Source organism: Caloenas nicobarica, chromosome 11 (genome assembly GCF_036013445.1).
Source record: "Caloenas nicobarica isolate bCalNic1 chromosome 11, bCalNic1.hap1, whole genome shotgun sequence".
Lineage (NCBI taxonomy): Eukaryota > Metazoa > Chordata > Aves > Columbiformes > Columbidae > Caloenas > Caloenas nicobarica.
In genome coordinates this window covers 19,108,671-19,134,675 of record NC_088255.1, presented here as the reverse complement: position 1 = coordinate 19,134,675, position 26,005 = coordinate 19,108,671, and the positions used below count along the sequence as shown (strand labels likewise).

Below are 26,005 nucleotides of genomic sequence, written 5' to 3'. Positions count from 1 at the left end.
CATCAATAATTCAAGAGGTGACCACTGAGGCTTCAGTGCCTTCTTAAAGGTCTGATCTCATATGGCAGTGGGGTCACTGGAAAGAAACATGCTCAGCCCATCACAAGGTTGAATTCCTAGCAGCTAAGATGCAAGGGCAGGGTTTTGCACTGCAATGAATTGTCCAACAGTCATCAGGACCAGCCTATTGAAGTTGCATGATGCTTGGGTTGTTCCGACTTCCAGCCGGAAAGGATTCCAGGAGGGATTAGTCACTAGTGAACGTAAGTGCCCAAATGTTATGACTAGGGCTGTCTGTTCAGCATTTCGTTTAACTTGAACTGTAGAGGAGATAAAATGCAGAGGCGAGTTGAGAGGAAGCAGTTAACACCAGCAGTGTAAACAAGCAGATAGCGCTGCCAGGCCCTGCGTCCCTGGAGGAAGAATTAAGGGGCTCAAGGATTTGTCTCTGAAGGGAATTTGAACTGACATGAGACCAGTCCAGCATTCCCATCCCTGGCAAGTGAACTTCAGGAGGGCACCAAGTGTCCTACTCTGACCTGGTTTGCAATGAGCCATTTCAGAGGCATTTGGAACCTTACTAACCAGCCAGAAAGACACAGCAGGGTTTTTTTGAGCGTTGCTTCTACATTTCTTGAACGTACGAGGCAGCAGGTATCAAATTAATTTTTCTTCTCACTCTGTTTTATAAAACCTTAGTGGAGTTGCAGCTGTGACTTTTTTTTTTCCCAAGTCTCAACTGTGAAAAAAAAATTATTTAAATGCTATGCATATTAGAGATTCATTGTTGTAATTTTCAAACTCCAGGCAAAAGAACATTTCATTGTTTGCTCTATAGTTGTCCACACATCACTGTCAAGGTGAGACGATACCGTTGGCTAAGTCTGTTCATGCACAAGACTTCAGCCAAGACTTAGAGATACAAGTGGCTCCGCATATAAGAAATGGATGGTCTCTTATGAAAGTACAGTCTTTCCCTGTCATCATATTGGCAGCAATGCCTAAATATTAATATTAATGCCACACTGACCGGATTGCTGGAATAACCTCAAAGCAAATACAATCTGAAGGGACATTGACCATTTCTGGTTTGGAAAACACAGAATGAATTCAAGATGCCACTCTCTTGGTAGTAGCTGAGTTTACCCAGATCAGAGAAATTTTAAAAAAATCAAATGCACAATTATTTCTTTAACAAACTGTCCCATTCTATACTGGCTTTTAAGTTTTATTCTCTGGAAGGAGAGAAAAGCAATGGATCTTGACTAAAAACCACTTTTCCACAAATCCTCAGAATGGGCCTCCTAATAGCTAAGAATAGCTGAACTTTCTTTGTGCTCCGAATAGTATTTCAAAACAGGGAAAAGTACTTCTTAGTACAGACTACTGTACCACAAGATGGAAGAATTCATTTTAGTCAAGGGGCTCCATCAAATAAATCAGTGGACATTTGCCACTGGATAGGAAAAATTCTGAGACAATTGTTTACAATTCCTTTAGGAGCAAAATCAACTCACATAAAAATTTCTTAATGAAGAGTTTTTAGGACTGACGTGAGTTTTTATTGCAGCTTCCTTCTGACGGGCCCAGTATAAGCACACAGACATTTCTGACCTCATTAACCTGATTGTGTGCAGCATGATCAACACAGCTTAAGAACGATTTGTAATATCAAATTCTTGTTCTGCACGAGGATCTTCTTTTGCAGGAGGCCATGCATTGGCACTGCTCTCCATTTCTGACTCATGTTTCTTGACCTTAGGCTATGAGCTTGCAAGGGGGAACCTTTGCTGTGTCCACATCTTTTCTAACTAATACTGGCTGGAAGATCAGGTTAAGAAAACAGAATTATCTGCATCAAGAATGGAGAAGCAAAACATATGGCAAGAAATCAAAAATCTGAGACACTGTCTCTGGAATGAAGATGATCTCCTGACTGGTGATAAAACATCTCCCTCTGTGAAGCCGTGCCAAGTTGTGTACGGCAAAACCAGCCCCCTAAGAGCAGCTCCCTGTTTCAGCTTTGCACACTCACAGCATTCCTTGCTCTCAGAAAGGTCAGGAGAGGACAGGGTAGCGACCATCTTTTTTTGAGGTGCAGCTGATTGACTTTTGAAAATGAGAATGACAAATATGCGCTTGATAGCAGATATGCAGATAAGCGTGAATGTCCTACTCAGCATTCAGCTCCAGTGGCAGCTCCTGATTATAAGGGAAACTCAGGATCTAGGATCTATTTCCACAAAGGGCTGAGACTAAAGAGGTGCTGAATAGCCTCAACTTCCACCCAATTCAATAGAAGTGCAAAGATTTTAGTGTGTCCTTAAGTTGTCCAGCCCTCAGCAGACTTAATCACCATTAGATTTTCTTCTGCAGCTGTGCATATGTTACTTTTATGAAAGCTGCACACTGATGTTTAGAGAAATGACTGGGAGATTTCAGAGCAGTCTGTTACAGTAAAAAAAAAAAAGAACAGAGCTTCCACAGAGCTTGATACCAGACAGAGATTTAATTAGATGAGAAATAGCTTTACAGTGAACATTATGGGGAAGCTCTTTTTCAGAACTGGGTGGAAGTTGAGGGTATTCAGCAAAAATAAAATTCTTCCCTGTGCCGTATAAAATTATCAACCTGTATATACAACCAGCACCAATCTGTCTCTAAATTTAGGATTCATTTTTTCTTAGGGAACCATAAACCCAAATACATGCATTTAAATATAATAATCTGTTTTTAGGACAGAAAAAAGTTTAGGGCTTGAGGGGATTTTTTTAGGTAAATTATTAATTTATGGGAAAACAATGCAGGGACATGTAAGGTGAGATACCAGATCTGTTATAAAATTCATCCCACTCTACAATTATTTGAATCAATACACATAGTAGACTAATAACTTCAAATTATGGATTGTAACATATTGCTCTTGACAGTAGTGCAACATGTAAGGAAGATCTAACAACCGGCACTTTAATGTGAGAAGAAAGATGCAATCAAATATTTAAAAAATACTAAAAATGAGCCAAGAGGTGGTGGTTACATTATACTCATCCTTGTGCTCAAGGGTTTTAACCACCAGTATTTCACGAAGAATGCGTCCTCCAGGAGAGAGTGGAGAAAATTCCATTTTCCAGTTTCATGTGTCTACGAAATAATACTGCTAACCTGATTTAGATACTAAATAAAACTGTGCTACCTCTGTGCAAAATGCATCTCATCTAAACCTGCTTACATCGGCCCAACATATCTGCCTTGATTCTACTGATACAAAATATGGTTGTTTAAGAAAGTCCTCGATATCTTTAATTTTTACCATGTTCAGGAAGGCTAATTCCTTAGTGGTTGTTGAATCCAAGAAGAACATAAAAACGCTACTCCCGAAAGACTTCACTAGTGTTATGCCACCCAAATCAGATCTTTAACACTTAACCAGTGTTGCCTTGGGAGAGATGAGGACAAACAAATCAAGTCTCACCACTGAGCTTATTCCAGACAGAAATGTGTCATGAATTAATCATACAAACAAACTCTTGTACTTCAACTGGAATGGAATACTGTTTTTCCTCAAAAGGGTGCCACAATCGCCATGGGACATCCAGGCTATTAACACCTCTACTCACAAATAGTGTTCAGAGTTATAAGGGGATATGGAAAATACCAAAGCAGCTCCCCTCAAGAGATGCAAAGCCAGAAATGAAAATATTTGCAAAACAATAAACCCACGGGGAATCCAATCTACTTCCAAGCTGTCAAGCAAAGAAACAAAAAACAATACAGCTTCATGAAAGCAAATAGCCCAACGCAGAGAGACAAGCACCCAACAGCTGTTCTTTTGCCTGAAGAACTCGGTGCTACCTGGATGCCAATTAAGACATGGGGAGGCTGGATAACTGACTGGAAATCCCAAAATGTGAATCCATCTCTTTAAACTTATCATACTGTATTCAAAATAGGTTTCTAGTAGGGCAATACAATGCACAAGATTTCCTTCACAGTTAACACAGCACAATGCAAGACTGTTGTCATCAAACAGAAGTATAATGCCAGAGACATGGAGTAAAAAGAAACACTTTGGCCATTATCTAGTAATGTATTTCAGAGCAGCCCAGTAAAAACTCTTGTTCTTCACCTTGTTCACCCTTTTCTCTGTCTCCTGTGAGGAGATCCATAGTTGTTCACAACTGGGTGCTCTGGGGCACAGAGATGTTAAACCTCTTGCCCACTCTTGTCTAAGGAAGTCACTGGCAGGGCCAGCACAGATCTTGCAGAAGGTAATGACAAACTGATTACCTTTTGTCAGATATCTTGTCCTGGAGCAAAGTACCTCTAGCATTTATGTTCTCAAGCCAGTGATCTGTTAGGCATCCTCTGGAGAGCTAGCCTGAAAGGAGGTACCATTTTTACTAAGCATCTATATTAGAGAATCATAGACAAGAAAGACAAGTGTGAAAATAGAGCTTGTAGAAACTGCAAACTGAACAGGCTACTTTACCCTTGGTTCCTCTGTTTTATGCAAATTTAAAACAGTTTCACAAGGACTTTTAGCCATTAATAGCCTAGTAGTTAGTTCTTAACCCTGCTTTAAGTTTTCTGAGCTTAGAAGGCTCTGCGGAACAATTCCATCCTGTTCACTGCCTTGGTCTTAGATTAATTGACTATGTGGGAAGAAGATGTGTGTGTCTGTACACGACCAGGTGCTTAAGACTCTGAGAAACCACTCCACTTCTGTGTGGTCCACAGCAGACTGGGAAGAAGGAGACAGGGTTCCTAAAACTGTTTTACACTAAAAAGACCAGACCATCCTGGATTAGGGGAACCGGACAGAGGAGATTTGGTCTTTATCCTGTGAATCCGTCAATAAGGGGAATGCTGGGCACCTGGACAAAACAGAATGGGCCATTTGCTTATGGTTCCATTGACTGGGGGAATGTAGACGCTGGGGTGGGAAGGCCTGGGCTCTTTTGTCATGGCTGCATTGGTCAGGGGAATGTAGGCACCTGCATTGCACAGCCTGGGCAGTCTGCCCACAGCTCTGTCAAACAAGGAAATACAGACACCTCTGATCTCACCAAACAGGGCTATCTGCAGCTTTCTAAGTAGCTGACAGTATAAGAGAAGGGAATTAAAAGAAAAAAAGAACAGAGCTAATCAAACAGAAAATGCCGCGGATAGGTGGGAAATGTACCATGGCCAGGTGTAGCTCAGTGCAAAGTCTGGCAGCTGATTCTGTTAGTTCAAGGGGGTTCATCTCCTCATGTGCCATCAACGTGCAATAGAATTATCTTCCAGGCTCTTTTCTGGCTCCTGCAAGGAAAAAGGAGCAAAAGCATTTTACAAGCTGCAAGTATTTAAATTGGTTGGTCCGCTAGAAAGAAAGAAAAATAAAAACATGGAGAGAGAGAGAAAGAGGGAATCCCTATGGGAACAAAGCTTTCACTCTGCTAACGGAGTTAGTCAGACAGACACTGTCACCACTTATAAAGCAGGGCTAAAGAACCCCGAGGGCAGGTCCCTCTGCTATAATAGAAAAATTCAACTGGAGGAGAAAATAGCTCTCAAATTGGAGTTAACATATCCACAGGGGACATCTAGGCCTGGGAACAAATGCAGCCAGCTCTCTAGTTCACTAGCCCAGACTGGTGCAGCCCTCTGTTGTCACCCTCTCCCCAAAAGCAACAGAAACAAACACACCCCGAGATACAGAAGGGTAAAACGCTGCATGAGCTGCAACACAACATGTCCCTTTAGTCACTGTTCAACACCAAATTAGAATTGTGATACTCAAAACCGAACTGCTGCCGCCCTGGAGAACACAGCATAAAAGCTGTGGTAAAAGAGTAACAACCCGCAGTCAGGAGGCACAAAGTGCCTTTGGTCCTGTGAACTCACTGTGTTGTAGCTACTTTTCTCCTGATGAATAAATTGATTTGCTTTGTTTGGGGACCGGGTTCTCCCAGTGCTTACTCACCCTAAGCCAAGCTGTGTTTTCCAGCCATAGTTCAAGTGGCCAAGCCAAAAGTCTGATCACGGTTTTTACTTCTTTCACGGGTCCCTTTAGTGCCTTAGTTTGCCTGACTCTAGAAGTCGTGTTAAAGCCGTGTTCCTAAAATGCTTTGAGAATGGCATTAATACTGCATTTATGCCAATAAACCTTGGATTTGTCTGAGTGACGCTGTTGTCACTTGGCTCAGAAACACAAAGAAGTAACCAGCACTTGACAAGTTACCACATACTGGCTGAACTGCAAGATGTGACTGGGCTTAGTAACTCCAGGGAAAGATGGTTAAACTAAGGCATTTCCTACCTCATATCTGAGACAGGATGAAAACAAGTACACGGCCACCTGCTGGGGCTTGGCCAGCTGGTGGTAACTCAGCTGTGATGTTCTGGAATCAGTCACAGCTCCAAAACTGCTTAGGAAGAGTTTTCCAAATAGGAAGTATTACCTTTTTCCTGAACATCACCTCGGGTTGTTTGCTGTGTGTGCTGTCCTACATCTATTCCTGCATGGGAATCTTCTGTCTTTCAGGTGATTTATCGTGCCTTAAGTCCAGCTAACAAGATTGAAGACCCCTACAGTCTTGAGGCTCAAGATCTCCTGAAACTCACCAACCTCCGTCTCCTTTTGTTAAAAAGACAGGAATGCCCATGCCACGATTCAGGACTGGTAGAGAAACCTCAGAGATTTGCCCACTATGCTATTTATGACCTGATCATTCGGGGAAGCTGCTTTTGCAATGGGCATGCAGAGGAATGCGAGCTTGCCAACAGGACGGGAGTCACGGAGAACACGGTGAGTTCTGGACATTCACCAACTTAGTAGCCTTGTTACCTGCTTGTGCTTTCTCAGCCTAACGGTACATTTTGTGTATGATCCTGTCCAGCCCTTCCTAAGCCTATCTAAAAAAGGGCAGCACTGTTAAGCCACATTAGTGTAACGTAAATGACTCTCGGAAAAGATTTCTTACAAGCCCTGCTGCAGTTCCATGTCTATTAATTGCATTGCTAGAGATGGGTACTTCTAAAAACTCTGGACCTCACAATATCTATAAATTATGAAGGGGCTTTGTGACTGGAACAGAGATCCAACCCCAAATACAGTGAATGAAATCTCCTACCTCTATACCTGCATAGAACTGAACTAATCTCTTTGACGCAAAGACTGCCTGAACAGAATTTCAGCATGAGATCTCAAATCTCAGATGTTCTGGGTTTGTAAGACATGAGCAGCTCTGTCATCCTTAGGGTTTCAGCCTTTACATTTAGGTTTTCAGCCTTCTGTGGTTTTGTTACTTTCACTAGCAGTCTTCAGGATGCGAAAATAATTTCCACTCTCCCTCCTTTTACCTATTTAGCTTGATATATGCTGGAGTATTTTTTTAACCTTTTTTAACCAAACCTTGTAGGAAGATTCTTTTCTAGTACTCTGACTAGCCCCTGTTCAATCTTTTACCTGCGTTTGGCCCTGGATGTGCAGAAGATGCGAGTTGTGTTTGTATGTGTACTCAGATGTTGTGATTAAGAGGGAATGACCACTGCTTCCTTTTTGATTTAGCTGCAAGTGTTATATAGAAGAACTGTAACAACAGTCACAGGGAAATGATGTTAACCAAATGTCCAGGTACTCCTAAACACATCGCGGGCAGAATTCCAGCCTCTTTAAACTAGTCAATGGCTCCGCTGGTTCCAGAAGGCTATTTGTCTCTTCAATGGGTTTTAAAAACCAAAATAACTCTTAGAACTTTGGTCCCTGGTCCACTCTGACATAATAGACTCAAGAAACACATCCTCAGCTAATTTCTGACCCTTTAGATATAGGGCACACTTGACGTTTTGGTTTATTTTCTTCTGGAATGTGTATTCACTGACTTCCTTTCAACTTTTCTAGGTCCGGAGGTAGATATTGTAAGATAATTAGGACTGTATGAGTTTCACAATATTTGCAGAATCATTTCTGAATCAGTCCCACCTGTGATATAAATGTAAGGCTCAGCTACAGTATTGTGGCGCTAGATGATATTATCAGATTCTGTTTACTACAAGTATAGACTCAATACATAACTGTGTGGAGAAAAGCTGTTTAAAGAGTGCATCATCCCGACTGCAAACTGTTAAAAATAGACATAATGAAAACAAATACATGACTAACATGCTAAATGAATACATCTGGTAGAAGAATAAACACTCGGCCCATCAGAAAAGGAAAACACAATATTTTGTATATTACTGGCATAACTACTGTAAACTATGACTGGACTTTTTTCTCACTAGTCACAAGGGAATAAAATCTTTTTCTGCCATCAATGACTTCATGGGGCAGAAGGTGAAATAGTTTTGATGAAATGCACTTCATGAGTGACTCATGTCCCAGGAGTTGGGAGGGTGGATGCATCATATCATTCGCACAGGCACAGATATTAGCAAGGCTTTGCCTAAGCAGGGATTCAAATGCAGCAGGAAGCGAGAAGAGCCTTGCAGAGCTTGAACTACCCCTAGAATCCTACATAAGGGCTGGGAAACACCGTAAGTGAGCTGGTCTAAGTCCTTGCACTAAGGTACGATCAAGCATACGTAAGCCACTCACTAGTGAATGCGTGTTCGACTGGTTTTTGAAAATCTCTGAAGAAGGAGATTCAGTAGCAACCCTGAGCAGTTGTTGCCATTTTGACAGCTGGAAAGCTCTTCCCTAGTGCCTGCCCAAATAACCTCTGCTGCAAATGGAGGTGATTCCTTCTTGGCCCCACTTCCCCAGTGATCACAGAGAACAGTTAATTCTCATTCTGCTCGACTTTCACACACACAGTGACTCAAACGGGACAGGGAAAAGAGATGTTAAAAACAAACGCTGCGTGTCCAGAAATAAGCTGATTCATTCCACTGGCCACATCTGGTATTTAAAGAACCCATGGGCAGGGAAAGTCTCAGGACACACAGTTTTTAGTTTTTAGTGTGGGCGATATCACAGCATGAAAGCAGAACGGCTTCATGTTTACTGGGCTGCTGTCAAGTAACCAAATAAAATGCTGGAAAATACAGCCCTCCACTGAAAGGCTTAGGAAATAGGAACTTCAGTCTCTTAAGAGTTCGGAGTCCTTCTACAATGCATTTCTTTTCTGTAGTTAACAAAAACAAAACAAGTCCATGCAGAAAACAACTGTAGTTGTTTGCCATGGGACAGGCCCAAAAGCTGAGGTCATTCTGCACTGTCTTGGAAGAGACATAACTGTGCTAACTTGTAAGTCTGCTCTTTTTACTCTTGAAAGAAATCTCTTCCATTTGTAATAGTTCTATCGCTGCTAGACTGATACTATATGGAGGCTAAAAAATGGAGAAAACTAAAGGCAATTTCTTGACACTTTTGAACCAACACTTTTCAACACCATTTTGGAGGGACCAGATGATCTATGACTACTGGTGATTTGTCAACGACCAGTTTATCTGCGGGTCTGTCAGTTCAGTCACGCCAACCCATTCAGCTTCTGACTTCTCCACCGAGGCTGCCGATAAGAAATGCAGCTCTGTGAGAAGTAACGTCACGGTGTCATAGAAACTGATGGAGACGAGACAACTGCAAATTGCAATAACGCCCTCCAAACAGCACATCATTCCTTACAGCTTGAAATCCTACATCGTTTCATGCGTGTTCTCTCTGGTCAAAAGTAGCTTGTGAAAAAACTGAGTAGAGCAAGTTTCAAAGTCGACTTCTACAGGACCCAATGGCAATGTCCTTTCACTTACTGTTTTGGCAGAAAACAGTAATAATTAGTCTTTCAATGTGTCTTTTTTTTCCAACAAGCCATGTACCCACCTCAAGACAATTTATCTAGATCACACTTCCCTTATGAACTACTGAGAATAACACATCAGACAGCAGAAAAAACTTTGAGAAATGAAGATGGGAGCTGTAAACAATACACGAGAAATTTCTGGGGGAACATATCTTGAATTTGGTGTTTGTTGCTATTGACAGTGATATTTTCTTGTTTTCTATTTCCTTTCCTCGGCCCAAAAGAAAGAGACACAGAGATATCACAGCTTCTTATGATAGCTAAAGACAAAATTCTCTTTTCTGAATTTCACAGCCTATATTATTCAAACTCTTACAAGTAGCTCCTTTGTCAGTGAGGGAAATTATTGAGGTTGCATTTTGCTGCAGAAACTACAGAGAAGCATTTTCTTTGAAATGGAGGGCATTAATATGCCCTTATAAGGGAAACAAATGCCAGGAGCTGGCCGCCTGAATACACCTACTTTTCGTCCACCATTGGATGCAATGGGATGTAATCCTGCCCCAGGTCTGGCTATTGCAGGATGTACAGTTACATGTTGCTCTGCAGTAAATTGTTTCTTTATTAAGCTCCTACAGAGTTAGTAAGAGCTGTCAGGTTTAGGATCGGCTTTGATGACACATTTTAGCTGAGTCCAGGGCTGCTTCCAGAGCGAAGTTTGCAAAGCAGAAAGTGCACGTGGACAGACCACAGAATCTAGACCAAAGTCCTTTCTGTTTGCCAAACATTTCACAATTCTCTTTCTAGTGCATGAGAAGTAAGTACGGACAGAGGAAAGCAAATTTGGATTAAAATGTTTTTGTATAAAGCATCGGGTTTTTTTACCTGTTAATTATTGATACCTACATTGCCAGGAAACTCTTACAAGTTGCCTCGGATGTTTCTTTTGCTTCTTTATCCTGTTTACAGAGACAAACTAGACTCCCTTTGGGTCTGATCCTCCACAATTAAGCAAATGGAAAGTTCTCCACTTACTTCAAAGAGAGCAGGATCTGGTCCTAAGTAAAATTCCTTGTTTGGCGTAATGGAGGTTACATAAGGTAAAACTTGTTTTTCTACAGCAATTTTCTAGGTGATTTGGCTGTCGTATCCCTTGCAAATATTACCTCCTCTTCAAATATCTTGTGCAGTTCTACTGATAATCCCCAGCTCAGTTTTCACATTATCTGATCCAAGCCGTGCCAGTCTGTTCGATGTCCAGCACTCCGAGATGCAGGAGGGGTTCTGTGTTGTAGTGGGCAACTCAAAGAGCAGGTTTTGTTTGAGAAAAAGTGAGGCCATGTACATCAACTATGTGAGTTGCATCAGGAATGTTACCAAAAATTAAAAAAAAAAAAAAGAGAAGATAAAATATTAGAAGAACTTCTAGATCACGTCAGAATAAAATCCCCAAACAAATCCCTCTGCTGATCTTTTTCCAAAAATTAAAACTGACTACAGATGACAAGCTCTGCCTATAATGATCTGAAGACATAGAAGATGATCATATAAATTACAGAGCAAAAAGAAGCTATGAATTACATGAACTACATGAAAAGACAGTGGTGTCACTGACACCTTTGCTACCCACAATGGACCAAAGTATTTCACAAGAATTCTGGTGGGAACGTGCAGGTGGATGAGAAAATTTCAGATATTTGTGTTCAGAGATGACAAAGAAGCTGACAGGGAAGCATCATGGAAAGGTTCTCTTTGATTTTCATGGATAGTTCTAGTGAGTTCCTACTTTCCCAGGGCAAAAAGTGCTTCACAACTGTGACTTTAGATGACAGGTAAGTTCTCAAACAATTAGGTAAAAGTTGGGAAAGGATATTGAGACTTGTAAGTCACATCTTCCAGATCCTATTTCATCACATTCTCAGAAAAGTCACCAGAAACCTTAACTGAAGAATACTTAAATAAATCTAAAAAAATAGCCTTTCTAGATATCCTATGCTTCTCTTGTTCTTTTAGAGTGACTGTGAGGACGACTGGCACATTCAATTAATGCCTCCATTACCGCCAAGAACTAGTTCTTGGCCAACCTAAAATCAACATCCCTGTCCTTCTGAGTTGTTAAAAATTTGAATCCAAGGAAAAATCTGGTACATATTCCCCCTTTATTTTAGATATATTGTATCCTCCAAATTCAAGCACACCTCTGAGTTAATGTACGAGGTGTTCCTTTTCAAAAGTGAATTCGTTTTGGTTGGGTTTCTTGCTACATCAGGTATCTCCTAGAATTGCTCAAAACCTGCAGTGTATTCCTGATGAAAAAATCTGAAAGCTTTCAGAGTCCTGTTCAGTACAGATTTAGATTCTGTAATCTAGGTTCCTCTCCATAGTTTTTGTGAACATGTCTGGTTTTGCTGGCTCTTCCACCACTAGACTCAAATTATAACAAGATTGTCATCATTCATACCATCAACGTTATGTTTTGAGTATCTATGGTTTAGAGAATAACCACAATTTTGACGGTATGATCCATACAGTGGTTCAGTCAGCAGGAATTCTGAAATTATAAAATCAACAAGTTTTCCCTACATTTTATTATTGTTGTGGAACTATGTTTTACTACTGCTGAAGTCCGAATCAGAAAAACATGCCTATTCAGGAATGGTGTTTAAACACATGTTTAAATGCTTTCCTGAATCAGGGCTCAGCGTAGATCCACCCATGCAGACATTCATGTTACTTGTAGGAAACCTTCTCCTATTTTGTGGGATGGGGTAGCAAACAATTTCATATCTGACATTATTAGCCTTTAAACACAGCTCTTCTTAAAAGCCGTGTCTATGGGTGAACTATTTAAATGTATTTTAATGTTATTACTTGTTCACTCACTGTGCTAGAAGGGTCCTGGGGATTAGCTTTGCGCCCTTTAGGGGTTTAGAATTATTTTCTTAAAATGCACACGTTTTCTGCTAAATCATGGACTTTCTCACCCTTTTTCTCACTTTCCAGTTTCCTTGTAAATTTGGCTGGTCCTGCACCTTTTTCAGCCCTGCCCTTTCCCCATTCTCCAAGCTGGAGCCATCTACAGAGAAGCTGCAGAAAACTATTTTTCTCTTGGCTTCATCTGTTCCATTACTCAACATAATTTCACTTGAATGGGAGCGATGCATGCTGCCAAGTTCACTCAACACAGAGGTAAAAATTCAGAGAAGAGCTCCTGGTCCTACTTTGGGAGTGGATTTTCAATCACACCCCTGCAGCCACTGTGGATTAACCAGTAGAAACACAGCTAAGTCCAGACAGTTGCTGGAGTTAGCCAGACTTATTACAAAGTACATGACAGAATTATTTTGCCTGTTGAATGAACAGGTCACATCCAAACTTCTCTGAACTGTCCACAGTGTGCTAACCCATTATACCTGACCTGTAAATCTACAAATCCTTGTCCATATCTCAAAGGCAGAATCTAGAGCTTCTCCCATGTCCTCCTCCCCTGAAAACTAATTCTGGGTCTTTCTGCAGCAAAGTTGGCAGTCAGGCCAGACTGTTCGGTGGCATCAGGAACAAAGCCTTGAACAAGACCAAACTCACTTGTGCTGTTGACTTTCAGATTTGTGGTATTTACTCGTTACACTGTACTTCAGGCATTCACCTAGTAAAATACTGAGCTTCACTCCTTCTTCTGCTTCCTTCGTCCTCAAGACGCTCACCAAGAGCTGGTGACCTGCTGTAACTCAGAGGCTGCATGTCAGCATGACAGCTGTCACTTGCATGCAGTTTGTTACAGATTGATGATGGAGTTGTTGGCACCGTGGGTAAAAAATAAGAGGACAGCTTAGTCCGAAAATGAATAAAAATCCAGTTAGCACTGAGAGAGAAAACAATAAGAAAGTAGAGTGAAATGTGGGCTAAGTCGCAGCCACATGTGTGTAAAGGCTGACGGAGGTGAATTCAGGCAGAGGATGGGGTTGTATCTTGAAACTGTCACAGGCTGAGTTCTGTTCCCTCACATGAAGCATGAATTTTGTACCTCTTCCGGCCTATTTATCCTGTTCTTTTGTTACTGTTCAAAAAGGGGCTTAGTGATGCCAGTCTGAATATTCCACTAAACGAAATCACTTATTTTTGTTCACCATTACCTATTTAGTGAATTTGGAACCAGTGGCAGCTCATTCACTCACTGCTGTGGAGACCAGACCCCGTATGGGCTCGGGTGGCCTTGCCACAAGTGTCCCAGCTCTACTTGGCCCTGCCAAGTTCCCTCAGACTTGATTTACCAAAGTGACCAAGGATGAGCCAGAAATTCAGTTCCCTCAGAGAACACCCATTTGCATACTAGTTTTTAGACACATACACTTATTAGACCTTTCCCCAGAAATGAGCAAGTGACATAGGAAAATACTGGCTTTTTTCATTCCTGATGAGAGCAGGAATATGAACTGTCAATCTACCCACAGCAGGCTCTGTAATCTGGGACTTACTCCCAAGCCACCCATTCTTTTAGGTCTTTATGAATTTGAAAAAATTGAAGGAAATTTTTAATTTGGCCTCCTAAAAGTCGTACGTGCTCTCCTCGGGACCTGATATGGAAGGATTTATTACAAATCTGCATGGATACATCTCTTCATTGGGAGAGACAGCAGAGCCCATTTGAACTATAAGAGAAACAAAGCAGAACAGCAGACACGGGTTGGTATTTAACCACTCAAAATGACCCAGAAAGGGTCTTTTACTAAAAGCAGGTAAGGGACTAGCCTCTGATGTCATTGCAAACTGCTGTATCCAAAATTTCTCTGGCAACATTACAAAGTGAATGCAGAGCCCAAAGACAAACATTTTCTCCGGATCAGCAACAATTGCTGTGTTCTGGAAGGCTTCCAAATTTAACCTTCATTCATTAGGAAAAAAACCCCATAACAAACTGAGGATAGCCCAGGAGAAAGAGCAACAGCCACAACATTTACTGAAAGGACAAAAGGTAAAAGAAACTAAATGGGCAGAGAGAAAGCAAGAGGCTTCAGGTATTGTACAAAGCTGAACAGAGTTTAGGAAAAATAAAAAAATAAAATTTTTCGGGACGAACAGATGGAAAATGTCCAGTCTCTCAGCTGTGGATCACAATTCAGGTGAAGCAACTATGTGCGGCCAAAGGTGAATAAGTATCCTGTAATTTCTTGGAACCATTGTAGAAAAGCAGAATATGGTTCTACACTATTTGTTATAAACCAACCAGAAATTACTGAGCCACATGGAAGAACTACTGGATGAAATTCATAACTTAGTAGAGCAGGTCAAGCTAAATGAATGGAACTGATCCTCTTGGCATTAAAATCCATGAAGCTATAACCTCCTCTATGTCCCAATTCAAAGCTGCTCAGGTGGTAGATGTACAAATCAAAGCTTTTGGCAGCAATACCAGACTTGTAACAGCACGACTGTACTGTGAGGCAGATGAGGTAATTAATCCAGATTAAAAACACTAGTGCCAACGAAAAAAAAAAAACAGTTTTAACTTTTTTTTTTCACATGGTTTAGTTTCACAGCCCCATTTACATACAACTCAGGGCATGATGCAGGAGGTGATAGCATAAAAAGAAGTAGCAAGGAAAGCAGAAATGTTTCAAATAGAGATTGCCCTCAAAGACATTATATCATGAAACCACAGCCTGAGAATCTAGCTGTTATACCAAGAAATGAAAGCAGAGCTTGCTTTCAAGTGGTCATTAAATCCAACGTGATGGTGACTGAGAGCATAGCATAGCATTTTTGTTCTTTTCCTCTAGCTGAAAGTATGTCAGTCTATAAGCTTCTACCCTTTGCAAAAGCTGCTTAGAAAACTGGAAGCTTGATGTGGCCAGAATATCAGTCTTTAAAGCAACAGCTTTCATCTTTCAAAGCTCATAGCATGTGCATTAGTGACATGAGTAACCCCGGCTGAATGCTCTGGGAAAGCAGAACTGCAAGAATACAAACTGTTACAGGTTATGCATGTAGGACTTCAGACTGGTTTTACAAAATCGGAAGGTGTCTATGATCATGCAGTCTGCCTGCCTGCTAGTACATCTATTTCTCCGGTCCATTCCCCACAATAACTTTGGAAAGCACCATCTAGTTTCAAAACAATCTGTCAGAGCAACTGAACTCTCAATACGATGATGCTCCAATGAATGGGAATGAACCTTGGAGACAACCAGAGTTATCACAGTAATTAGGAGAAGCAGATGAAGGGAGGTGTCATAAAAATAAATTCCTTAATATGTCTGAGGTATTCAATTATTGCAGCAATGAGCACATACAGACCTAAATACTTTTGTATCTAAGGATCAGTGTATGTCAAATGATGCAGTGTCACATATTAAACATTGAGGATAAAGTGAAATATGAGAGGTGTGAAACAGAAATCTCTTGGATCTCAATCTTTCTCCTGCTATACCAATACATTTGTATCTATTCATATAAATCCCTGTCATATACTAAATTGGGCTTTAGCTGAAGACTGGCTATGTTTCCTAATTGCTAGCCTGAATCTCATGGAAGCCCATGTTCCTCACACATTGGTTTCAAGATCGCTCCACTTGGATTGCCAGCTCCAAATCTAGAAAGCTGAAGTATTTTTTTTCCTCAGATGCCTCCAAGCAGTTGGATATCCTAAAGCTTCCAATAACATTAATCCAGTAGCAACTAAATAACTATTATCAGGGTCCTGAAGGCACTAAAAGGACTTAAATGGCCCTGACCAGCCCTGTCTCTCTGTCCATTGGCCTGAGGGCTTCATTTAAGCTCAGCCTTGTTAGCCCTTGTTTGAGTTATGCTGGAGATGTGCTTGTCTGCATCCCGGATGGACCTTGGGCCTTTGCTGCAGGCAGCTTCCCCCTTCATGGACTCCTTTGCATGTGTTGTGCCTCCTGGATGGATTTTGAGCCCATGTTGTGGGCTTGTTTCTGGGCCTGTCTCTTGCTGCACCTGCCTTGTCCCTGGTCCATCCCCTCACTGTGTCTGGGGCCATCAATGGCCTGTGGTACCAGCTCCCCGCTGTGCTCAGGATGGTGCCCCCTCAGCAAGAGCACAGCCTGTGCTGTGGTAACGCTCACCTTACAGCTCTACAACCTTTAGTGAGCAACTGGTCCTTGCTGCTCCCTGACAATCATCTCCTCCATCATCACTCGCTCCTTGCAACTCTTCCCTGCTTTCTAGACCTGTGTAGTTTCCCTAAATCTGTACTTCTCTGACTATTTTTCTCTGTCTTGGTGTGATCATCTTTATGTTCCAGCGAGATCCAGCACATCCTGAGATCTTGTATTTGGTAGAGAGCAAAATCTCGTGGGTTTTCTGACCCACTTTTGTGGGAGAGGTGTGGGTTTACAAGTCAGGGACATGCCTGCACTCCTCATGTTGGTGTTGAGTGCGAGTCTCACATTCTCCCTTCCCTAAGCAGATATCCCATTTCCTATTTTATCTGCCAGCTTCCTGTATTTCATTCTTGTTCCTTCCTGGACTTTGGTTGCTGGCTGCATCTCCTATCTCTTCCTCTCTAACAGAACAAACTGTTCGTCTTTTGTTACTTACAGCCACCTCACCTGCCCTTATTTTACCACATGCTTAAGTGTAACATCTCTTCCACAGCTCAGTTTCTCCTGCATTAACCAGTCGTTCTGCAATGAACCACTGACATCCATGAATCACCTTTCTTGTCTGTGTTCTACTTGAGCTGCGTCTCTGCTATCTTCTCATGTTCAGCTCCTTTCTGTACTTCAGTGTCCCCTCATGTTGCACTCTCCTCCTGATCTGTTTTCACCTATGAATCTGTGTGAAAAAAACTTCCATGGCATATCCACCCACACTTAACACTCTGGCAGACTTGTTTTCTCTTCCATTATCCTTTACCTTTGCCCCAATAGTGATCAATTCTCTTTTCGTTGTTCTCAAACCTACACAAAACAGGTTACTTCTTGGACCTAACGCTTCCCAAAAAATTCCACACCAGCTCCCCTGTTAATTCTCCCTGCTCAATGGCTCTGCTGGCTGCTTGGCTTTCCAACCCTTTTGTCTAAGCCAGTCATCCTTCCACATATATTTGATAAACTGTTCAATAGCGAGGATCACAGGCAGGAAGCTTTCTTTATGCCTCTGTTCTACTCACAGCATGCCATTCCCAGGTAGCCTCCACAAACTACAGTTTGCAACGAACAGGTGGGCAATGAGCAAACTAACACATTTACGTACCCCCAAAGAACAACCAGACTCTTTCTTTCTCACTGAATTTTCCTATTGGCTTTCTGAATAATTGTTCACGAGTGTTCACACCATCTGTGCTGTGCACTGTAAGCACAGGGTCCTGTGGAATATTTGATCGTGTCGTTCAAGGCTACAAGAAGATTGCATGGTTTAATTCTGCCATTTCCCAGCTGTACAATCCAGCATTTCTTTCACGTATTTTTTTTATATAGTGAATGAACAGTTTGTGTATATATTTCTAAAAAATGCAATGGGACAACTTACAAATTTTGCATTGAAATTCACCAGCATTTTCCTAAGAAGTGACTGGATCTAAGATTTTAGTTCTGATTCATTTTGGAATGAGCTCTAAAGTTCAGATAGAGTTTGAAGTTTGGGGACATTAAAACCTATGGTTTTGGGTCAGACTCATCTTCTTTTCTCACTCCTGGTCCTTTTCTCTGTTCTATGGCTTCTGAAAAGCAGGTACTGTGTCCACAGGGCGGAACTTACAAGCCTGAAGAGCCAAACCCAAACAGGGAGAAGCCCAACACTGTTGCTTATTAGTATTTTTGCCTTTGTCTCTATAATTTGTCATCCTATTTAGCGCTCTGAACACAGATGACTTTCTTGCACAGAGGTCTGGAGAGGCGTCACGTAATGTGCTCCACGCTGTACCCTCCTGAGGTTTACTGGTGCTGAGCTCTGACAGAAATGCAAACCCTGAAGTCTGTGCTCAGTCTTCCGTGAGGAGGCAGCCAAGCGCTCTGTGCAGCAGCGACGCTGCCAGCTGGCCGCGGAGGGACGATGGCATCAGCTGCGGCCTGTCCCCTCGGCGAGCTGCATGACAGATCTGGTCCGGGAGGATTAGAAACCAGGGGAGCGGAGAGCAAATTGCTGCAGGGAGATGAGTTTGGGGGCAGGGGAACATGTTCACGCGACTGCTCTTTTGAACGTTTCTCTCTCGATCCCAAGTTACCTGCTACGTGAGATGGGGGAAGTGAGGGCTGCAAAGAGAGAGGCTGATTTTCAGGAAAGACTATGGAGAAACATAACTCACATTAGTGGTGAGATTAAAGGATTAGATTCAATTCACACTCCAGTCAAAATGAAATTTCAGCCTCTGCTTTTTGCGTAACGTGCAGTGGGCCAGAGCTATGACAGAGGTTACAGAATTCAGCATCCTCAGCAGCGCATGGAGGGAGAGGGGCCCAGTCCCTGATTTCTGTGCTCTAGTACAACTGTCTCCTTGCATGTGAAATACACACCACTAATTAGCAGCTTCTCTTGTGATGAGTGTAGAACATGACCTATGGTACCACGTTTCCCTTTCTCCAACTCCCTATGTCGGATATTTCCTCAGATAATTTCTCCGGGAAATCCTTTCTCTGAGGCACTGCAAACAGATACTGGAATCCTATTTCTTAATTAAAAACAAACAAACAAAAAACCCCACAACATAAAAATCCTCCTGTAAAGCACTTCTTGGATGCTGCTTGATATTACAGAATCTGGTGCACCAAATCACAGCCAGGAGTGGAACCGGCTGTTATATTCCTGGTGTGTGAAATGACTTGAGAACAGAACCAGTTTCAAGAGTAAGTTTCCATTTGAAGGCTGGCCTAGCTCGGTTTCCAAGGTCAGGTTTCTGGTGTGAATACCTGATTCCCAAACCGACATAGATTAGAATATTTCTATGATTAAAAATAATAATTGTGTTCCAATGACAGCAGATAAGTACAGAGGAGGAAGGTTACTTTTTCGGGTAATTTTTCAGGCAGTTGGTTACAGACAGAACTCTACTATTCAGCCACTTTTAGTCAAGGTTTTTGCACTTTTTTCTTTGCTTCCCTCTCAAATATTTTGTAGGCTGTTGTAGCTTAGGTAGGTTTATATGCTTAGTGCTTGTAGATCAGCCCCATTCTTCAGCCATGACAGCTTTTGCTTATTTTTGTTGAACATCTTCCGGTTTCTCATTTATCTGGTAATAAGATGTTCAAACCTGAACACAGCATTGCAGGTACGATTTCCTGTCCACTTGGAGTTACAGTGCTCTTAGTTACATAGCTCAAAATTTTACTGGGCCATTTCTGCTAACCTATCTTTTATATATATATATATATATATATATTTCCATATATAAGTTGGTAGGTTGATGTCTACTGTACCTAATTCTCTTCTAACATCAGTGCTTTCCTCTCACAGAATGTGTGGTCTAGATTGTTTTTGTGTGGGTGTACTGGTTGGTATTTTTCCAGGTTTAATATTTTTGCTACATTTTTAACTGTGCTGGGAGGGCTAGGATTACTTGCCTATTCTTCTAACAATTTATAATTTAGTAATTCATGGTGATTTCATTGCCCTGTATTTACTCTCTCTTTCAGACCACTGTTAATGTCAAATAAGGCAGGGTCCACCATTCTCTGTTAGCCTGTCCCCTCCTGACACTCAGCCCTTCAATCCGAGTGTATTTGACACATGCTCTTGCCCTGAATTTGTAAGTCAAAACAAGCTGCATTAGCTTACGCAATTTAAATAGCCTAGAGGCTGTTCACCAATGTAGTAATAAAATAGACAACTGGAGAGTTAAAAATAGTTGCCTCATGCATTTAAACTGGAAGACAGAGGAAAAATCTACATTTTTGGTGACTGTGTGAAGAGATAAAGCTCCACAAGTCCCATCTCCTTGTGAGACCGGTGGGTGTTCCAGCATGTTCTTGCCTGTAGCTATTTGAATGTGTTCTCTTTTCCCCATTCCCCGACAGGTCCATGGGAAGTGTGTGTGTAGACACAACACAGCAGGTGACCACTGTGAGAAATGTGCACCGCTATACAATGATCAGCCCTGGAAGCCGGGAGATGGAAAAACAGGGGCACCAAATGAATGCAAAAGTAAGTGGGAGGGAGTTTACTGATCCAGGCGTTCAGGATGAGCACTCACCGTGCCAGGCAAAGTTCCCTAACAAAGGCTCCTGTCCATATACACTAACGTGCTATTACAGAAACCAGGCATTGATGGAAAACTTCAGTCTGTATGTTGTTTCACTGCAGCTGACCCATTCGGGCTATTGGGAAGTGGAACTTACAAGGCACAAATCTGTTCTTCATGCAGCTACATCTGCTCATGTGTTTTAGCATTCCATGGTTTCGTGCAGGGCTTATGATACCATAAGATTGGTTTGGTTTACTGTAAGAATTCCACCCAAGCTTCTGACCAATTCCACCAATTCTCTGACCTTGCTGGGATTGTTCAGTTGTGTTGCCATTTCTCATTTTTCGGAAAATCAAGGATTGCCAGCAGATGAAATGTATTACAGTCAGATATTTCCTCCATGATTCACAGTAGGAAAACAATACCAGTATTGCTGTGTCTATTATATAAGCCCGAATATGTTCTCCTGTTTCCCACCAGAATGTCGCTGTCACAACCACGCCGACAGCTGCCACTTTGATCTGAGCGTTTGGCTGGCGTCAGGAAAGCGCAGTGGTGGAGTCTGTGACAACTGCAAGCACAACACAGAGGGACATCGGTGTCAAAGGTGCAAACCAGGGTTTTACCGGGATAGGGGGAAACCCATGTCTTCTCCAGAGGTCTGCAAACGTAAGTGACTATTGTTACATGTGGTGAAGACGAATGAATGGTAGAAGAATCATTCAAAGAAAGAAGTCAATAACTCCTATAGAAGTAACTAATGAGTATTACTATCCTTTCTTTGTATTCTTTTCCTAAACAACAGGTTTTTGCTCAAAGGTCATCTTCCTGATTGTCTGTGTCTATTCCTCCCCCGATATCACACATTTTTTTGGTGATAACTGCTACAGATCTCCAAATGCACTGCATTCTGGGGAAAGGGACACTATTCTTGTGCTTGCATTTAAAATAATATGGTTCCTTTTTTCTTGAGGCATATTTAGCAGTTTTCTTCTGCATCTTTCAAGACTGCGTGCGCCTATGTGTAAGCTATTGTTAAATTCTACTGTGCGACATCTGTGCACATAAATATATATAATAATAGCTGCAAGAGGTGTAGGAAGCATGAGACCACCTCTTCCTGAGTAGATATACTCGGGAACAAGCAGAACAGAGCTCACTCAGACTTATCTCCGGATTCTACAGCTGCATTATGAGGTGCTCTGCCCAAATTAATTGCCACATTAACACTTCAACTTGGGCACAGAGGCACTAATGGTTGGGCACAGAGGCACTAATGGTTGTACACAGAGGGTGTGCAACCTCTGGATCAAGGTATTTTGCACCCAGCCCAAATCCCCCTTACTTAGTGTGAACATTTCCTGAGTATCCTGCCAGGCTTCACATATCTGATTCCATCTGGCATCTATTTCGGAGGTTGCCATTTCCAACAACATACATTGTTTCATTTCTCCCTTTGGACAGTTTTCCTTCCCCATAGCTCAGACATCAGTTGCCAGCACAGAGAACTTCATCTTCTGTCATCTCTACTCATGCCCACTGGCATCATGTGCTTTTGAAGCTTTCCTGACCCTTTGATGTTCTTCATCAAGATGCCTCTTAAACATTCAGGTTATAAACGCTCCTCTCCTTAGGACTGTGTGGCCTGTGATATTGCTTAAACTTTCTGTGCACAACACATCCTATTTTTCTGCTCTTTTGTATTCCTTCCACTGGATCTTAGTGCCAGCACAGACCGCTTCCATATGACCCCTTCTTTTCGATTTTTCAATGTTCATCACAGAACGTTGTTCAGCAAACAGAGCTGGGGTGAGCTGATTAATTCACCCTGTATCCCATAGTGTTCTATGGTGGCCCAGTTCTAGTTCTGTTTCTACTCTGAGCAGATTTGCCACAGGGAAATACTGTAATGAGAACAAATTGTTGTGTTGGAAGATTTGGTACCTGAAAGAACCTTTGTATGAACTCTTGTATTTAACAGCAGGGTAATGGTGTAGTAACCAACATCATGTAATATTAGGTAACTGCTAAAGTCAAGGAGCATTGGAGAGCAGTGAGGAGGAAAAAAACATGGCTCGAAAATACAGCCTATTTGTGTGGAAACCCTAGAACAGTCTGCCTGGATGAAATCAGACCTTGACTGTACCTCTGCCTCTTTTGTCCTGTCTGGTTACAGGCCTCTCGGTACCTCCTGCCAATACTCTCTTCAGAAATTCACCTTGCTGAAAGAGCTTTATTCCTATCGTGCCAGACAAGGACAATAATGTTCTTTTCACCTGGAAATGTGCTGCTGCCAGCAGAAGGCCTCCAAATACAATTGTTTCCACTCTGACCTCCATGCTCAGGCCTAGACAGCTGCCATCCCGCTTTAGCCACCTACAAGTTGTGTCTTTTCTAGGCTCCCTGTACAGTCAGCAGAGAAACGGTGGGACCTGTAGGGAATGATTTATTGCAGTCTCATGTAGAAGACTTAGATGAGCTGAATTACACTCTAGAGGATATCTGTTTTTCTTCCTTCAGAGGTATTCTAGCCCGCACTAGGGTTTCTGCTGGTTGAGATGAATCTAACGGGTTTGATTCAGCCTTGATGCAAATAGCAGAACATGACCCTATCTGCATGACTTAAGTCAATGGGACCTTTCACCAGCATGTAAAGGCACACGTGAGTGCTTGCCGTATCAAGGCATAAGGAAAGAATATTGCAGTTCACTCTAGAGAGCCACAGCTTTTACAGCAGCCTGGTGTGTGCACGATGCCTGTACCTGTGTGGAAACAGAAGGGATGCTGCAGATCTAACTACAGTTAAGAGAAACCTGGGAGGGGGTTGGTTAGTCTGTGCCTTTTTTATTTGAGGTGAGGAGAATTCCCACAATGACGAATTACCTTAACAGTGTCCTGTATAATGAAAGAACTGATCCCCAAACACTTCTCCATGTGGTTTGCAGGCGGTTTGTGAGTATGCATTTCATGTTATGCTGTAGCTGTGCAGAGAATTTTCAGGGAAGGTTTTGCTACTTTGGTTATTACCAGTGACAGCAAAACCAGAAACACCAGTGCAGACAAGCAGAGTTGTTTTGGTTAGAACAGACTCAGTTTGATAGACAGAGATTTCACCTTCAGGACCACCATCAACTCCTTATGCCTCGAGATGATATTAAATTGAAAGGCCTTATACAGGATCTAAGATAGAGGCTCTCTTCTCCATCCTTTAGGTTGCAAAACTTGCATTGCTATTAAACTTAACCTGGCGTGGTCTGAGTAAATTGTTCAGGTTTTTTGACACTAAACCCAAGTCTGGTTACTCATTATAAAAACAGTTACTGTTTTGAGAATTGCTAATATGTAAAAATTAGAAATTAGACCACCAGGTACGTTTCTCTCATACCTCAGCCTGCTGATCATAAATTGAAGAGCTGCCACTTCTGGATTAGCATGTTTGTGAGGATTTAAATGTACCAATTCCAAGGCATCATCTCGCTTGGAGTAAACCACCCAAACGGTGCCAGACTAACAAAACTAAATGAAAAACCCACCTACTGGGCAAGTGCTGAAAAACAGTAATAAACTGCAAACAGCAGACTGAATGGATGATTTTGGTGAGAGCAACCTCATCCTCAGCTTCCCATTTTGAACTCAGAGGAAAAAAAAAAATCCTCAATGGGAGATCAAAACTTGACCCTTGTGTACAGTAGATACTGAGCTGGGAAAGGAAATCTGATGAAAAAGCTGAATGAAATGCTGTGCTAATCCCTTTGAGAAAGCACGCTTGAAGAGTGCTCTGCCATCCAGAGCAAAGTCTAAGTTCAGCTGTGACATCCCCCTCAGGCTCCCAGGAAGTTAACAGGATGCTGCCCAGGCCCAGAAGGAGTCTTTAAGCATTAGTCATAATAATGAACAGCATTCTCTCTTAATCGCTGCTAAGAAAAAAAAGTTGCATAACAATTGGATGTCCTGGCACTACCCAAACCAGCCTTCGCTGACCCTCCAATGTGAGACTGCAAAGACATTCCCTTGAAAAAAAAAAAACCACCTTGAAATTTGACGTGTAAGTGTCAATCTGCTATTCCTTTTTGTCTGCAGGGGTAGCCTGCCTCTGACCCCTTTGCTTCTCCTGCTCCTAGCAGCTGGGGATGAATGAGAGCCAGGTCATGTGCAGAGCCTTGTTTTGACACTGCTTAGATCTATATTAAAAGAAAAAAGGCATGAAAAGAACCCCAGAGCAAGGCACACACCTGCCTGTTATTGGGGGTGACAACACAGGATTAAGTAGTTTGGATATAGAGTTGTATGGGAGCTTTGACTTGGAAGCCTAATCGTTTCCTAACCAATGGTTAGAAAAGCTGCTGTATCCTTGGCTCTTTCCTGTGGCTTATTTGGAGGCTTAAGGGATCCTTCTGAAATGGCATCGTCTTTTGTACTCACCCTTTGCTTAGCTTAAAAAATAATGCAGGCATGTAGACCCATTAAAAAGAGTCTCCAGGAAAACAAGCTTTTTTACTCTAAGCACAAGGGTTGAAAATTAAAATGTGCCCAGATGCATGTGCACACACACTCTGAAAAGCTCTGATTCTCATCCTTTTACTTCTGAGCAGAGGGAGCGAACTTTTAATTGTAATATCACAAAGGCCTGATCACATCTCAGTTCAAAGTCTGTCTTAATCAGCCCTGACCACACACACAGCTGTCTATCTTATTTCCTTCATTTATGAAACATCACTGGCTGAGTCAATCCCCAGATCTGACATACTGGAAAAAATGCCCTGATTTGGTCATATGCTCCAAAGATGCACGTGTGTGTATTTCAGATTCAAAAGGCTTTGCTTGATTTTTTTCATTTTGCCTGTTTTTCATCGAATAGCCAGTCTGCTCATAGCTGAATCTTAAGCAGTATTATTAGACAGAAATTTAAGGCAAGACACCTCAAAGTCTACTGAATTATTCGGAGCACTTGCTATTTTCCTCTAAGTTGGGACCATATTGTTACAACTAATATTATATTTTACATCTGTGTCTAATTACGGGGGAAAGACAGCTGTGCTGAGGGCAGACATTTATTGAGGACTTGAGTGGAGGCTGCTGTATGAATTATTCATTTTTCATTATTCCTTGTCTCCTCCTTTTTACAGTGGTTTCTGACAAA

The 26,005-nt window shown here is 41.9% G+C and overlaps 1 protein-coding gene across 2 annotated transcripts in view; it reads left to right on the top strand.

The window, feature by feature from the left end:
* The window catches only part of LOC135993144 (netrin-4-like), a 50,434-nt gene that overhangs the window by 12,814 nt on the left and 11,615 nt on the right, over nucleotides 1–26,005 (top strand). For both annotated transcript variants that reach the window (XM_065642783.1, XM_065642782.1), the window contains 3 exons: nucleotides 6,527–6,790; nucleotides 20,699–20,825; nucleotides 21,346–21,534. In XM_065642783.1, the coding sequence (XP_065498855.1) occupies nucleotides 6,527–6,790; nucleotides 20,699–20,825; nucleotides 21,346–21,534 (580 nt within the window). The remainder of the gene's footprint in view (nucleotides 1–6,526; nucleotides 6,791–20,698; nucleotides 20,826–21,345; nucleotides 21,535–26,005) is intronic.